The 15,396-nt window shown below is 41.7% G+C and overlaps 5 protein-coding genes across 9 annotated transcripts; 2 read left to right on the forward strand and 3 right to left on the reverse strand.

Moving 5' to 3' along the window:
- Positions 1-6: 6 nt before the first annotated feature.
- On the reverse strand, positions 7-2,205 carry LOC6552736 (O-phosphoseryl-tRNA(Sec) selenium transferase). Its single transcript, XM_001978919.3, has 4 exons — positions 1,965-2,205; positions 1,786-1,915; positions 357-1,373; positions 7-293 (listed from the first exon to the last, which is right to left on the reverse strand). The coding sequence occupies exons 1-4, from the start codon at positions 2,076-2,078 to the stop codon at positions 121-123; spliced, it is 1,434 nt and encodes a 477-aa protein (XP_001978955.2). The 5' UTR covers positions 2,079-2,205; the 3' UTR covers positions 7-120.
- Positions 2,206-2,717: 512 nt separating this feature from the next.
- Positions 2,718-7,883, forward strand: LOC6552727 (protein krasavietz). 5 transcript variants are annotated; one of them, XM_026976587.1, is made up of 9 exons: positions 3,494-3,607; positions 3,735-3,836; positions 4,494-4,742; positions 4,809-4,909; positions 5,489-5,627; positions 5,855-6,020; positions 6,275-6,518; positions 6,574-6,916; positions 7,638-7,883. In XM_026976587.1, the coding sequence occupies exons 3-9, from the start codon at positions 4,505-4,507 to the stop codon at positions 7,673-7,675; spliced, it is 1,269 nt and encodes a 422-aa protein (XP_026832388.1). In that variant the 5' UTR covers positions 3,494-3,607; positions 3,735-3,836; positions 4,494-4,504; the 3' UTR covers positions 7,676-7,883. The 5 variants fall into 5 exon arrangements, with proteins under 5 accessions (XP_015009469.1, XP_026832392.1, XP_026832388.1 ...); XM_026976582.1 differs by having other exon boundaries at positions 3,784-3,836; XM_015153983.2 differs by lacking the exons at positions 3,494-3,607; positions 3,735-3,836 and adding an exon at positions 2,718-2,868.
- Positions 7,884-9,457: 1,574 nt separating this feature from the next.
- LOC6552726 (V-type proton ATPase subunit E) lies at positions 9,458-12,388 on the reverse strand. Its single transcript, XM_001978917.3, has 5 exons — positions 12,282-12,388; positions 12,077-12,183; positions 11,360-11,572; positions 10,966-11,292; positions 9,458-10,904 (listed from the first exon to the last, which is right to left on the reverse strand). Exons 2-5 carry the CDS (start codon positions 12,107-12,109, stop codon positions 10,797-10,799), a joined length of 681 nt encoding a protein of 226 aa, XP_001978953.1. The 5' UTR covers positions 12,110-12,183; positions 12,282-12,388; the 3' UTR covers positions 9,458-10,796.
- Positions 12,389-12,637: 249 nt separating this feature from the next.
- LOC6552725 (splicing factor 3A subunit 3) lies at positions 12,638-14,439 on the forward strand. The gene is made up of 2 exons (XM_026983822.1): positions 12,638-12,697; positions 12,810-14,439. Exon 2 carries the CDS (start codon positions 12,814-12,816, stop codon positions 14,323-14,325), a length of 1,512 nt encoding a protein of 503 aa, XP_026839623.1. The 5' UTR covers positions 12,638-12,697; positions 12,810-12,813; the 3' UTR covers positions 14,326-14,439.
- On the reverse strand, positions 14,411-15,346 carry LOC6552688 (mitotic spindle assembly checkpoint protein MAD2B). Its single transcript, XM_001978915.3, has one exon. The coding sequence runs from the start codon at positions 15,193-15,195 to the stop codon at positions 14,599-14,601; it is 597 nt and encodes a 198-aa protein (XP_001978951.1). The 5' UTR covers positions 15,196-15,346; the 3' UTR covers positions 14,411-14,598.
- Positions 15,347-15,396: the final 50 nt, after the last annotated feature.

The following is a 15,396-nucleotide window of genomic DNA, read 5'->3' on the forward strand; positions in this document are numbered from 1 at the left end:
TGAAAGTTTTAACTGGAATGCGGATTTTATTATTTCTCTGTTTAAGTTCGCAAGATTATCATCAATATTAAACAATTGGATTTACTCGATAGTCATTTGATGATCTATCTGATGCGTGTTTTAGTCGATTGTTTCTGGTAGGCTATTAGTTTTATTATTTTTATTTTTATAAAGCTGGTTCCAACACTTGCCGAAAATGTCAAAGAATTTGTCGATCTCCTCTCGGGTTATTCCAATTCCTGCCGCTACAGTCAGATACGGAACTTTTAGGTCGCTGCAGTGCGAGCCAAAATCTAAGCGAAATATAAATATTTTCAGAAAACAAACCTAATAAAAACAAAGCTAATATTACTTACCTACAAACTCATGCCCATCTATAGTTTTCTTTTGACCAGGAATTATTACTCTCGCTCCAGAAACTCCACGCATGTGTAGCATGGAGCCAAGCTGGGTGATTCTTTCCATCTGATCCCCAGCAATTGAAGCCAATGTTATTGCCAAGGATATAGAGTTACACTTGCTGTCTAAAACAATCTCTCCGTGAAGCTCTGCAAATTTCTTAAGGTTTTCTCTAAGGTAATTGAAGTTTTCGCTCCGCTGCTCAATAAGCAATTGAAACCCGTTGCGCCCAAGTGAGAGTAGCGTCATAAAGACGTCCAGCGACTGGGAACCACTTGCTCTCCCCGCATAAGTACTGGCCACATCGTGGAGCAGACTCTCATTAAAACTGGCCACAATGGCACTACCCACTGGCACCAACAAATTCTTGTCGCAGCTCTGGACAAAGTAATCAATGCGTCCGACTCGATTGGCACACTCCAACTTATGAACGATGTCGTTTGCCTGCAATCCGTAGGCATTGTTGACCATATGAGGAATTTGCCACTGCTTTGACAGCTTTGATACCTCTGCAATGTCATCGCTGTTTCGAGGAGCAAAGCAACTGGTAGTAGTGTACAGGCAGAGGATACTTTCCACCCCTAATGACTTGATCTTTTCTCTGAATAAATCCACGTTCGTGTCCAGGGCCTCTCCTTGAATCAGGCAGGGGATGACTACCGGCTCCAAGCCCGCTGCTGTGATGGCCTTGAAGCAAGACTTCTGATCGATGCGGGACCATAGCACATACTTCGCCGCGGGTCGCCGCTTGCGAAGACTCTGCAGGCAAAGGGTCAATGTCATGCCGGTACACATCGGCACCAAAAAGCAGCCGGCACAGCTGGGCAGTCCGATTCCCCGAAAAAGGTCCAGAACTAGGGCATTTGTGAGACGAGCGAGCAGCGTGGAGCCAGCCGCCTTGGGTTGTGCCTCTAGTAAGTCTCCAGAGCGGCCGATTCCATGACCGAAGTTATAGTGCCGGCGAGCCACGAGTTCTGTATGACAAATGCATTACGGAGGACTTTAGCTAAAACTATAACATAACATGAAGAATGATTATACTATACAGGCATTGACTGTTGAAACAATATACAATTGGTTCCGTGTAATTATGTACATACGTATTTGTTCTTATGGAGCATACGATTATATTAAATGTAGACTTCTGCCTTTTCGAAATCGTAAAAGACACACTGGCAGTTTGATATTATTTGGATCAGCTAAATTGTTGACCATTCCATATAATACAAACTTTTTAAGCTGATGGACTCAATAGATTTACTTATAATAATTCAATACAAGTTTGTGCGCAGTTACTGAATGTATGATTTTTTAAAGTAAGATGTAACGATTTTGGAAATGTATTTTTTTAACGACTCGCAAATGCTTTGGGATCATGGAACTTACTGCAGGCTATTCGCGCCTCCCGCTCTCCCAGTCCGACCTTGTGAGGGTAGTTATTGCTGTCTAAGGATGCTAGCAGATGCACCAGCTCCTCGATTTGTTTATCGGACCAACCATTTTCTGGAAGTTTTCGCTAAGAAAACCATTAGTCATTTTAGTTGGTTAAATTTCGATTTGTTTACCTTTTCAAGCAGCTCCTTAAAACTACGCTGCTTGCTGCGTTGTGCAGCCAGTCCCAGTTGCAAATAGTTATCCGGCACCAGTTTCCCTGGTATATATACATGATCAAAGTTCATTTTCCTGTTAGTTTGTATATTAACAGCAAAAATAAACAATTTCTATCGTCACCATTAGGTGCGCCAAAATAGTTTAACTTCTTTACTGAGTTAAACGGCGTTGCCATATTGTAGGTAATCTTTCTTTGAGTACGAAATAGCTAGATAAAAGACAGTTTATAGAGAAATATAATATAATATAATAGTTTATGTATATATTACGTATATATAATTAAATGTCACGAGAGATTTCTCTATGAACTAAATTAGAGCCTTATATATTATAGAATATATGTTATATATTATAAAAGGCTATAATTTGGTTTATATATTTACGTATATATTATGTAAATATATATAAATGTCACGAGAGATTTCTGTTTTATCTAGATTTCTCATTTATCTTATATATTATCTATTTTATATATAAGATATATATATATCTTATATATATTTTTTTTGATGGTAAAGGTTTTTAGAACTTCTTGATAGAAGATTAGTTACCTAATTACTTATAATAATAAAAAAAGGACATAGATCATATTTTAAATTTGTAAAAGGTTAAATTTGAATATATTGTTACTGCAAAAATGTAAAGTCCGGTAGCGCTGTACCATTTTCGGGTCCCGGTAGTGTGGCCAGCCCGCAGCGTTACCAGAACATTGCCATTTTCTGACCATTTTATTGAGCACTGTACCTTTTCGTACGGAACACGTCACGGTCATACCGCAAGTCGTCGAGAAGAAACAGCCCAACAGCTACGCAAAAAGTTACTTCTATTCGCAGCAAAACAGATTTTTTTGTTTTAATCGTAAGTACCCAAGTGCACAAAAGCGATAGAGTAGGCCTCGGTACAGATGGGCAAATAGGGCAAGAAAAATCGCGCTTCTGTTAATTTCCTTAGCAATGACGATTCCTTTGTCTGCGGTTTCGTTAATAAAAGGGGTTATGTACGAACTGTGTGTGTATTTAAGGCCAGATTAGTCATCGGACAGCCATAAATTCTGGCAAAAAAACATTCGATGACCTACGGGTCTGGTTCGACTGTACCTTGCACATTATTTAATAAGCGCGACAGCAATATGAAAACTTTGAACCCCCATTTTTTTCTCGCCGTTTTCGCCGTTTTTTTTTTCATTTTCCTCCGCCCCTCTTCCTTCGTTCGCCATGTCAATGTATCGCTTCAAAATGGCGCTGAACCACATGTCTTCGTTATCGGCTCGTCCGCTTCGGTCGTTCGGTCGTGTGTCGCCTCATTCGCTCTCCGAATTTCATTTAACAAAGTGGTGCGCGCAGAGGGGCGCTGGACTTGAGGCAAACACTACCACATACCTAGTAACCGATTGTGATAGCTGTTAAAAATAGAATTCCGGACGTAGTCTGAATTTGACTCGAGCAAAATTGTTAACGTTGATATTAAAGGCAAAAAAGTAAATTCTGTTACAAAAAATTAGATTTTTCCATTTGCTCTCCCCATTCCTTCGTTGTTGAGTGTGTGTGCGTGCGTGTCAGTTTTACAGTGCAAAAGCTCGCAAGTAAGAAGAAAAGAGGTAAGGAAAGAAGAGATCTGTCATTTGTCTCTTTGTTTTTCGTCGACCCGAGTGAGAAGTATTTGCCAGAGCTTCGTGAGCTTAAATTAAATTACAAATTCTCGCACGTTCGTCAATTGTGAAAAAGCAACAGGCGCACACGCACACACACTCAACCGAATTCAATTACTTGTAAGGACACGCGGAAGCGGCAAACACAGGGCCAGACTTATTATCGTTGGGTGAAAGTGTAAGTTGTCGTTCCTCCTAACAATGTGTACTTGAAAACAGATAATTTAATATTTGCGTTTTCACTGCTTTGGCAATTTCCCCAGCCAACCAGCCAATAGCCAGCAGCCATCGGCTCTGTTTGTATGTGTGCAACATGCACAATGACCTCGATTCCCCACCGCGCGCTACCTAGCACAGTAACCACGTCAAAATTTCACTTTATTCTGCGTTTCTTTGTCGATTTCTTGGTCGGGCTGTTCTCGCCTCGCCTCTCAATTCATTCAATTTCTTTTTTCGACTATCAAACTGTACTGTAAGTGTGTGTGTGTGTGTGGGAGAGGGAAAACGAGATGTGGAGTGTGCCCGTTCCCTGCTCCTAAATGTGTGTGTCTTAAGCACATGTACGCTGTCATTTTTAGGTTAAGGCTTCCTTAGGTTAAGTTTTCACTAGTTTCCACTTAACCGGCGGTCAAAGGTGAAAATCTAGTAGTTTCATTATAATCAGAACGAGTATACATATACAGAGAATGGTTTTCCACCGGCCACAGCTACACTGAAATTCAGAGAAATTAGAAATCGAATCGAGTGGCCATGATAATTGTGTTTTGTCACAAATATAAACACACAGGGCCATACCAAAAACGCTTACATCTCTGATCGACTTTAACCTTTGCAGCAATTTATTGTATGAGTCAAAAAACTGAAAGACCAGTGCTATCGGGTCAACGCATCAAGACCAGAAAAAGAGATGAAAGAGAAAAATATGACCCAACGGGATTCCGTGATGCGGTCATTGCTGGTCTCGAAAAAACTGAAGGCGACCTGGACCAAATCTCTAAATATCTAGACAGCGCGGGCAACAAGCTCGACTATCGTCGTTACGGTGAAGTTCTCTTTGATATATTGATTGCAGGAGGTCTACTAGGTAAGTCCCCATAGCAAAGTGAATAGTCTCTTCACTGACTGTTTGCCATCCTTGTTTCAATTGCAGTGCCTGGTGGTTCCATATCTCAGGATGGCGAAAAGCCGCGCACAAGCTACTGCATCTTCGATGCGCCCGAGAGCATGGAGAGCATGCGCAACCATGAGCAGGTTTGTAATCCTCCTTTCAGAAATTCAGATTTTAATTATGATTATGACAAAACGGAAAATAGTTTGATTGCATCGCCAGTTAAGCTCTAGTTGTTGTCCGAGCTAAAATTGATTTAGTATATAATGATTTTCTTTGGATCCACATAAAACTAGTGGTTGCATATCATTAGAGCTGATTATAAAGTTTTAAAATGTAATCGGTGTCAAGAATATGCAATATCAATTGACACATTTACTTGTCTTTGGTTTGTTCTAATCACTAACGTTCTGAAGATTTCTTATGTGTCGACAACTATTCTCTATTCAATACTAAATAACTGCATGCAAGCACTATGAAGGTCGCGCTATTGAATCAAAGTGCATATTATTAGAACCGGTTATGCATCTCAACATCTTAATCGGTGTCAAAATATGCAAAATTAAAAGCTACATTTTACTTGTCTTTATTTTGTGAAATTGCTATACCAACAATCTAAAGATTTCTAATGTTGCAACAACAATCACAAGAGCAGAAATTTGAAATACAGTAAAAGATTACAATCCGCTAACAGGGGCAAATATACTTTCTACTTTTTCTAGGTATTTGTCAAGCTTATCAGACGGTACAAGTACCTTGAGAAAATGTTCGAAGAGGAGATGGGAAAAGTTCTATTATTCGTAAAGGGCTTTACTCCAAGTGAACGCATCAAGCTTGCGCGTATGACAGCGCTCTGGTTAGGTAAGTTTTAAACGTTTAGTAAGCCCATTCGGTATTTCAATTGGTTGTTTCAATGAACACTTGTTCAACTTGAGCTGACGGGCTAAAGTAAACTTTCACTTGGTATACTGACTCTTGGATGAATTAGCCACATCCAATTGCCACGAGCCCAAGGACACGATTGCCTGCAGGACGTCTAAACTTGTTTTGCGAAACCCGTTGACCAAGCGCCTTTTTTTAATTCACAGTTAACGGCTCTGTACCGCCAAATGTTTTACTGGTACTAAACAACGAGCATCTGATCAAGGATGGCATTGCACTGGAGTTTCTACTAGAGCTGTTCCAGACGTTCAAGCAAGAGAAGGGCATTGCATATCTGATTCAGGCGCTTAAGAAGGGTGGACTGGAAAGCAAGTAAGTTTATAGATTGATTTGTTTCTAGCCCGGAATGTTCTCAGGAAGATGTCTCGATCACCCAGTTGTGCATCTTTAATTGATATTCCTAGAGTAAGAAAGTTCGTCGGATTTCTACCCAATTCGCAAATGAACTTTCGCTTCATTTGGGTGCTGATTGAATTTCGTACACCTCAATTCTTCATTTAAGGTTGATTACGGAATGCGTTTACTGAAATTATTAACAATGGTTCCATGCTTTGCCTTTATTCTAGACTTATGGACTTTTTCCCACCAAACAAACGTACTGAGGAATATTTTAAACAAGTTTTTCTTGACAAAGAACTCAACGAAATCGTCAAGCTGCATAAGGCTCAGGCTAGCCAGGAGGCAAAGCGTGAGTTGCAGCAGGCGCTCATCGATGATATCAACGATGAGAAGCCATATAATGAGATAACCTCAGACATTAAGGAATTCTCGCAACGCACCAACATTCCCGATCATGAAATAATTGTTATTGTAAGTCAATCCGTAAATATCCCGTCGGAATTTGCTCATGTATGATTTTTACCAGATTTGGTCCACCATCATGTCATTGGGCGAATGGAACAAGAAGGAAGAGCTGGTTACAGATCAGGCTGTTCGTCACCTTAAAAACTACTGCCCACTGTTGCAGGCTTTCGCTTCGACCGACCGTTCGGAGTTGGCCCTAATCTTGAAGGTGCAGGAATTCTGCTACGAGAACATGAACTTCATGAAGGCCTTCCAGAAGATTATTTTGTTGTTCTACAAGACCGAGGTTCTCTCCGAGGAGATAATCTTGCGTTGGTACAAGGAGGGCCACTCAAACAAGGGCAAAATGCATTTCCTCGAACAAATGCGAAAGTTTGTGGAATGGCTTCAGTCAGCCGAAGAAGGTTAGTATTTCTAAAAAATTATATCTGTGTGCAATTTTTGAGAATGGTCTTGACTTAAATAGCTTGATTCTGGTACGTAATTGCAAGAGAAATTTGTGTTTTTTGCTTGCCACGTTGCTTTCAATTTACTGAACAGCGTAGGCCAATGAAAACCTGGACAACATAGTATATAAATTAAACTTTAAACAGTGCACTTTTTGAGAATGGTCTTGTCCTGGATGACATTTTCATTGTACAAAATTGCAAGAGCATATTAGTTTTTTGCTTGCCTTGTTGCTTCACAAAGTCCGAGCATCAAAGGCCAATGAAAACTTGGACACAAATATTTAACTTCACCGGGCATGCTTCTTACCAAGCTTTTAAAGTGTTTCCAATATTTGAAACCAGTTTTAAAGGGTTCATGTACAGTATGCCAGAGCAAAAGAATGATTGGGTGTCCATATAACCCACTGCCGTGGTTAATTTTGGCCAATAATCATTTGGACAGCTGCATTTGTCTCAGTATGCATGCACACTCCCGTCATAAGAGCTCCGAGTGTTTGCTTCGTTCGATTGAGCTGAGAGGGATTGTGCTAGAGCATTTGAATGGTTGGGTGTCCAGATAACTTTACATAGTTAAATTTGGCCAATAATCATTTGGACAGCATAACTAGAGCTCAATACTTTTTAGTTTATACCAATTAAACCCAATACTGACATTTTGTATCCTATCGCCTTACAGAATCCGAATCTGAGGACGAACAAAAGAATGGCGAGTAACAACTTGGTTGATGGCTAAATAAGGAAGAACACAAACGGAGCCGCCCTTTACCATCCCCATCCGAAAATTCGAAAACAGCACCTGCAACAGCCAGTCGAACTATATATACAACTCACCCCTATGAATAACGTCATTTTGAAAACTCCACCTATATAACACTCAAAAAATTCCAACAATAAAGGAGAGAGTAAAACAAAATTGCAGTCCGGTCTGATATAATTCATGAATCTTTACTTAGTTCCCGTTTGAGGCAGACTTCAAGTTAAAAAGATAGGAAACCCAGCTCAAAAGTAATAAAAAAAACCTCTTACCTTTAAAAGCGTCGTCAGCAAGTCTCTTGTGCGGTGGAGTGAAGATCCGCGGAAACTGTAGCAAAAACAGGAAACCCAAAGAGGTGTCATAGAGATTCTTTATGTGAATAGGGAGATGTGTTCCGTTTGTACGTTCGCATTATCTATTTAACATTTGTCCCCACATATGCGTTTAACAAATAGTATCCAATCTCAAAGGATTTGCACCTCGACAAAAGGAAATTAACATATTATATTTGGAAGATCAAACAATGATCTAGCACGACAATGCTGGCAAAGTCGAATTAATGGATTTACGATGCCTGGAGGTACATATGTATATAACCATTAAATGAAACAACCTTAAGTATTTACTTGTAACGCTGAAAAAGAATTTTATTTAATCCTGATTGGCATATTGGGGCCTTAGATGGATCAACCGTTTTTACCATTCTACAATTTAGTCGGGATTTTGAAAGGTCAAACTTCTTAATCAGTTTAATTACATTATTTAACGGCAGGTGGTTCAATTCTGTGGTTTTGTATAAGTAGTTATCGTTGGGTATCTTAATGTTACATACACACGTTAGTCCAAAATCAATTCCAAATGCCGGGGGATCCAAGTCTGCAACTTCGAATATTTCTTACGTTTATTGTTACAGATATGGCCATATCTAGTCGTCATTCATTTGTGGCCACAACCATTATACACTTCATGTTGACAATATATTTTTTAATGATTTCTCCCGTTACTTTATGTACACACCCCTGAAATTGCTTACATTGAACAAAACGTCCGCAGAAAAGTATGCAGCATTAGTTTCATTCGGTGGATAAAACGTTTGTAAGTAAAACAAGATTCGCGATAGTTTGAGTGCAACGGGAAGGAGGGCTTGTGTGGGTGGAAATAATCTAAACCAAACGGGAGATATGTACATCCACGTCACCTGCATTTGCAGCTTACCTCAACTTTTTGCCTTTTATATACTCTAGCTTTTCATACGGACATGGCCAGATTGACACTGCTCTTGAACAAGAATATATGTATTTACATACATATATGTCGCAGTCCTCAGCATTAAGTTCTGGAAACCCTTGAGTTATTTGGCGGTTGGGTCGCTCAGTTACGCGGCTGCGTTGGAATTCCTAGAAGGTAACGAAATAGCGTGACGGTGTTGACGGCGTGACCAGTTTTAACAAAGAAAAAATGTCGAGACACTTGGATTTTAACTTTTGCCGCGATCGCGACTTGCTACTTCAGACTCTGCAGATATGAACTTTCCAATACAGATCGACTGGGCTATTGATCCTGATTAAAAGTACACATTGTACATATGTATGTCCATTTTATATGGTCTGAAACCATTCCTTCTACCTGGTACTTGCTTTTCAACAGATCTAGTATAACACTACGAGTATCGGGTGTAAAAGTGAAGACTTACGTATTTGGTTTTGAGACCAACATAAAAAATGAAGCTGTTACACAAGTAGTATGGTTTAGTTTTTGGAAATACTGTTTTTATTCAACATAAATTTTGTTTAAAAGTAATTTTTCTTGCATTTTGTATTTCATGTAATGTATATAGTACTCGATGTTATATAATAACGCATATGCTATTTGTATTTTTTGCTAAACTTGTAGTTATTCATCATCTTTGAACAATTTCGATTTACTTGGTAACGGTTAGAAAATGAGCTTGAAGAATACACTATGAACATTGGCGAACATGCAAATACAAGGTTCAAATTTGCTTTAGTTCCTGAATGCTAGTCGTGTGTATGAACATGGTGTTGTTTTAGAGCCTGATATGATGGTGCAGCGACTGTTGGAAACGGTGGCAGGTTCGGTAGTCCCCTAAATTGCAAATCTAATTTCCATTTTTTTATATTTTCTTGTATGTAGTTATATAAGGGTGTGGAAGCTGCACTTGATAGTCAACAATTTAGCTACTTGGCCCACTTGGCAATACTTAATCGTCACGGGAGTATGTGTTACGGAGTTTACGTGTCGCGTGCTAAGCAGTGTGTATTCTTTTCTTCGGTATCTCAACAACAGACATTGAAGATTTTCGGGGATTTTGTTGAGCCAGTGGCAGCTGCACACGCGTCCGTTGCCATCGAAGCAGCGAAATCGGTGGTTGATGACCATTTCGGTGTTTCGCTGGGCAACAATGCTGAGTGGTAGCATGCGCAACCTGCCAGCGGCTCTTTTCAAAGGACGATCCACTGCTGATGTTCCTCCTAAACGCTGCACTTGATAATTACAAACATAAACGACATAGACATATAAAAATGTAACAAAGACTACAGAAAATAATGTACAAAAAACGAGGGCAAAACTGAAATAAAAATTCTTGGACAGGAATGTATGCAAAATTTTAAAGTGTATGTATACAATATAAGCACATGTCTGGATCTACTGCTCAGAGATATGTGCATATGTAAAAAAACGAACAAACTTTAACAAACTCGTATTATGCTTTCATATGCTCCTAGGATCGTGTCCTCTAAACTATATAGTAAGTATTGGCATACAGACATATATATCGGAGAATATATATGCGTGTTTAGTGTGGTTGCTATTAAAACTGTTGCGTACACAAGGACCGAAATGTTCTTGAGTGTTTCAGTTTCCCTATACAAAGACAATGGCAAAAGTATTTTGAAATCGAATATAATCCTAGCTGTTGCCTGACTGCCAAAGGATGAGTTTACTTGGGTTCAATATTTAGTGGGTGGAGCTTCTGTTGTAATAACTTGAACTGTTCCTGCTGGTGTTGATGCTGGTTCTCTTTCTGGTTAGTTATGCTTTGTTTTTCACTTATAGAATTTAATCGGTGAATTTGCGATTGACGTTGCGGCCGAAAAGGGCGTTACGAATCTCGGGCACCAGCTGCTGCGAAATGAGCTCTAATCTGGACTCCAGCGTATTGGGCACCTGAAGTGGTTTACAAGATCAGTTGGGATTGCTCTTTTTCGATCGAATGGGCAGTACTTACCTTAATGCGTCCGTTAAGGGCCAGCAGCTCAACACCACCGCAGGTATCAGCAGAGAGGAAGTCTTTCTCGTCGATGAGCAGATCGACGTTCTGATGTATTGCTGCCTTGTATTGCTCCACAGCGGTAGGCAGAACGTCACGTACCAGAGGCACGTCAACCTCGCGGCAGCGCAGGATTACCTTTGGCTCCATGATCTGAAACAGGCCCTGAACGATAAGCTTGGTCAGCACAGTCTGGTACTCGGACTGCTTCTGTGTGACCTCGCCGAGACGCTTGCGGGCATCATCCAGCACGCTGCTCACATGGTCCTCGCGCACTTTCAGCACCTACAGGTGATTACGAATGAGTTATGGGTTTTTAAAAGCTTCGGACCACCAACTGGAAGAAACCCACCTTCAGACGAGCCTGGTTGAGCATGTTGGAGGACTGGATCTTCTTCTGCAGCTCCACTTGCTTCTCTTTCTTCTCGTAGTACTCCATGATCTTGAGACGCTGCTGCTGGACGAGGCGTCCCTTCTCGATGTTGAACTCCTCCTCGGCCTTGGCGTCAATCTCCTCGGCTTTCTCATTGGCCTCCTGCTCAATGAACGCCATCATGTGTTTGATCTGAAACAGTCGTCCTATTTAGTAGTTGCCGGTGTGTCACATGATAACTGCACTTAGTGGACGAGGGAGATGTCCAAGACCCTAGCCTCTATTTATTTTCGTTAAAGTTTTGATAACGTAAGGGGTCCGCTGGTCGTGTGACAGAGAGTGCGAGTGTGGGGTGCAGGGCTAGTCGTCTCGCTCCAACACATTGCCCCGTTGCGGGGGCCGTGTCACATGACCAGCACGAATTTTTACTCACTTTTTACGCAAAGTATTTGGACAAATAAATTTGTCTCTTTATTAGCCAACAAATCTTGAAATCTAGAACTCTTGCAATACCTAAATGACCTGGCCCAGTTGGAAGGATGTCAGTCTAACTGGACTAGTGGTGAAAAGTTCACATGACCTGGAAGATCCCATGACTTCGCCATCTTTATGGCAGAAGCAAACTTTGGAGAGGTCCCTGGTTTTGGTTGTTTCCCTACGACCTTGATCGCCTTCCCGTTCCCAATTGCCAATTACCTGCTTTTGTACATCAGCATCGCTCAGTGCCATTTTGACTGCTTATTTTCACTGCAGAAACCGAAAAGAAATTCAAGTGTTTCGAAGAAGCCCACGTACAACCGTGCCTGAAATAATTGAAAATTTAATTAAACTAATAAATTCACATCCGAGCTGAGTTGAAAGCCGTGGCTGAACACGAGGAGAATGGAAAACGATAAGTTACTTTTGCCTTCTGCCCAACGTCTGAAAATTTTCACTGCAAATCGATCATATGATTTCACGAAAGTGTGACCCTGCGATTGCATGGGTAAAAATGTGTATTTGTTGGAGCTGTCAGACCACCGATAGACGATGTAATTTTTATCGCACTTATAACAAATGGGGTATTCACATTAATCGATTACACAGATACCAACTAAAATTATTTTATGTTCATATAGTTTTTATTAAAAAAAATAATGCAAAATTCCTTGAAATCTTTAAATATACATTTTATGATATATTATGTTTTATTATATTCCTTTTGTCAGCCAAGATAAACATCTGCAGTCACGATTCTGTTATAAATCGACAGTGTGATTGGAGTATTACAACCCGACTAAAAATATGATGTGACAATTTTCCCATCCCTGTTTTGTGGTGAGTGTGTTTTAATATAGACACGCTAACGAAAAATTTTGTTTTCTTCGGGATTTCACTAAGCAAGAGACCTCCACTTTATATTTTCGTGCTTTTAATCCTCGCATTCAAGTGCCATGGAGACGCTCCTGGAGCAGCAGCGGCGCTTACACGAGGAGCGCGAGCGCCTGGTCAAACTGATGGTGGACGAGCATGCAACCAAAAAGCCGGGCGAAAAGGAGCGCATCCATTCGGAGCACCGGCTTAAGTACCTCATGGAACTTCACCACAATGCCACGTCCCAGCTGCGCGATCTCTACGAGGACAAGGACAATGAGCGAAAGTCGGAGATCGCCGCTCTCTCGGGGCCCAACGAGTTCAACGAGTTCTACGCCCGCCTCAAGCAAATCAAGCAGTTCTACAAGTCCCATCCGGCTGAGGTCAGCGTGCCGCTGTCCGTTGAGTTCGACGAGATGATTCGGGTGTACAACAATCCAGACGACATGAGTGCCCTGGTGGAGTTCACAGACGAGGAGGGCGGCGGTCGGTATCTGGACCTCAACGAGTGCTACGAGCTGTACCTCAACTTGCGGGCGGTGGAGAAGCTGGACTATATCACTTACCTTATGTCCTTTGACCACGTCTTCGATATTCCGCGTGAGCGCAAAAATCGCGAGTACCGCTTGTATATAGAGACCCTTAACGACTACCTGCACCACTTCATTCTGCGAATCCAGCCCCTGCTCGACTTGGAGGGTGAGTTGCTAAAGGTGGAGCTCGACTTTCAGCGCCAGTGGCTGATGGGCACGTTTCCGGGTTTTTCGATTAAGGAAACTGAGTCAGCGCTAGCCAACACCGGCGCCCACCTTGATCTATCCGCCTTCTCTAGCTGGGAGGAGCTGGCCTCGCTAGGATTGGATCGTCTTAAGTCGGCGTTGGTGGCCCTAGGTCTTAAGTGCGGTGGCACCCTGGAGGAGCGAGCACAGCGTTTGTTCTCTACCAAAGGTAAAAGCACTTTGGATCCCGCACTGATGGCCAAGAAGCCCAGCGCAAAAACTGCTAGTGCGCAGTCACGGGAACATGAACGCCAAAAGGAGATTGCCCAGCTAGAGGCGCTGCTGTATAAATACGCGGAGCTGTTGTCTGAGCAAAGAGCGGCTACCAAGGAGAATGTGCAAAGAAAGCAGGCTCGGACCGGTGGCGAGCGGGACGACAGCGACGTCGAGGCCAGTGAGTCGGACAACGAAGATGATCTCGACGCGGACGACGTTCCGTACAATCCCAAGAACCTGCCGCTCGGATGGGACGGTAAACCTATCCCCTACTGGTTGTATAAACTGCACGGCCTGAATATAAGCTATAATTGCGAGATATGCGGAAACTTCACCTACAAGGGGCCCAAGGCTTTCCAACGACACTTCGCCGAGTGGCGTCATGCGCACGGCATGCGATGCCTCGGCATTCCGAACACCGCCCATTTCGCCAATGTCACCCAGATCGAGGACGCAATCACGTTGTGGGAGAAACTGAAGTCCCAAAAGCAGAGCGAGCGCTGGATAGCCGATCAGGAGGAAGAGTTCGAGGACTCGCTGGGAAACGTTGTCAACCGAAAGACGTTCGAGGATCTAAAACGCCAGGGACTACTTTAGAGGACATATGTATAGTCGCTTAAGTACCGGTCAATTCTATGTGCCGCTTCTAAAACTTCAACCATCTTTATAATTCAAAACGGAATGACACTAAAATTGGTTTTATTTAAGGAATCTAATGTTAAGCTATAAAACCATTGGCCGCTGTTTTTATTCATTAAAAGAAGAACATGGATCATCCTACGATTCATTTTTAGAATCCTTTGTAGTTTAAAATAAAACCAACGTCGTGTAGTTTTGGATTAAATGGATAACAAGTTTACGAATATAACATTAGTTAATGATGAGAACCTCCATTTTCAGTCCCAAATCCTCCACCCTAGACAAAGGTAGAAGGGAAATGGTGCGCGGTGGTATCTGGGATTCTGTTTTTTGGGCCTGAAGCCACGGAAAGTCCTGGTACTGGGAATCATGGCTGAAGCGTATGAATGCCTCCTGGGTAGTGTGCAGATGAACCTTAAAGTGGCCACTTCCGGCGGGGAGTTTAGGAACCTGGTTCATCCGCTGAGAGATTTGGTAAATGACAGAGCGCATGTTCTGCTCGAACACCATTAAAAGATCCTCAGCCGGTAGTCCACACTCCTGGGCTTCTAGTTTTATTTTATAGCGCTCCAACTTCTCATTCTCCTTCTGATTCACTATTAGCTCTAGGCACTGCAGCTCTCGGCGGCGGAGAAGTTCTTGAGCGGATTTTAGAACGCCGGTCAGGTAGTTATTAAGAGGTGGAAATATGGACACAAAAATGGGCGAGTTATACATCCGCTTTAATTTAAAAATATGCGAGGGGTATATACCCCGCACGTATAGAATGTGATTCACTAGCACCTCCATCGCCTCTACGATGATGCTTGTTTCAATCTCCGCCTGCATTTCGAAAGATTATGATTTTTTTATATTTTTTTTTTAGATTTAAACTCTGTTTATTCTGTTTATTAGTGGTGGTACACAAAAAAAAAGCAATGAATCGATATGGCATAGATTGCAAGCTCAAAGGAATAACTTCAAACCGACAGGGCGAATCCTTTTAAAATTTCTTTTGTTTTTTTTGTAAAGCATTTTCGTTATTAAAAC

The sequence above is a fragment of the Drosophila erecta genome, unplaced genomic scaffold, assembly GCF_003286155.1.
Source record: "Drosophila erecta strain 14021-0224.00,06,07 unplaced genomic scaffold, DereRS2 tig00000000-arrow-pilon, whole genome shotgun sequence".
NCBI lineage: Eukaryota > Metazoa > Arthropoda > Insecta > Diptera > Drosophilidae > Drosophila > Drosophila erecta.

Coding starts and splice junctions, on each gene's coding strand:
- LOC6552725 (XM_026983822.1), top strand. CDS start 12,814: ATGGAGACGCTCCTGGAGCAGCAGCGGCGCTTACACGAGGAGCGCGAG.
- LOC6552727 (XM_015153983.2), top strand. CDS start 4,505: ATGAGTCAAAAAACTGAAAGACCAGTGCTATCGGGTCAACGCATCAAG. Junction 5,628..5,854: donor TATGACAGCGCTCTGGTTAG/GTAAGTTTTAAA, acceptor TTTAATTCACAG/TTAACGGCTCTGTACCGCCA. Junction 6,021..6,274: donor AAGGGTGGACTGGAAAGCAA/GTAAGTTTATAG, acceptor CCTTTATTCTAG/ACTTATGGACTTTTTCCCAC.
- LOC6552736 (XM_001978919.3), bottom strand. CDS start 2,078: ATGAACTTTGATCATGTATATATACCAGGGAAACTGGTGCCGGATAAC. Junction 1,916..1,964: donor TTAAGGAGCTGCTTGAAAAG/GTAAACAAATCG, acceptor TGGTTTTCTTAG/CGAAAACTTCCAGAAAATGG. Junction 294..356: donor AGATGGGCATGAGTTTGTAG/GTAAGTAATATT, acceptor TATTTCGCTTAG/ATTTTGGCTCGCACTGCAGC.
- LOC6552726 (XM_001978917.3), bottom strand. CDS start 12,109: ATGGCACTGAGCGATGCTGATGTACAAAAGCAG. Junction 11,293..11,359: donor TCAACCAGGCTCGTCTGAAG/GTGGGTTTCTTC, acceptor AATCACCTGTAG/GTGCTGAAAGTGCGCGAGGA. Junction 10,905..10,965: donor CCCTTAACGGACGCATTAAG/GTAAGTACTGCC, acceptor AAACCACTTCAG/GTGCCCAATACGCTGGAGTC.
- LOC6552688 (XM_001978915.3), bottom strand. CDS start 15,195: ATGCAGGCGGAGATTGAAACAAGCATCATCGTAGAGGCGATGGAGGTG.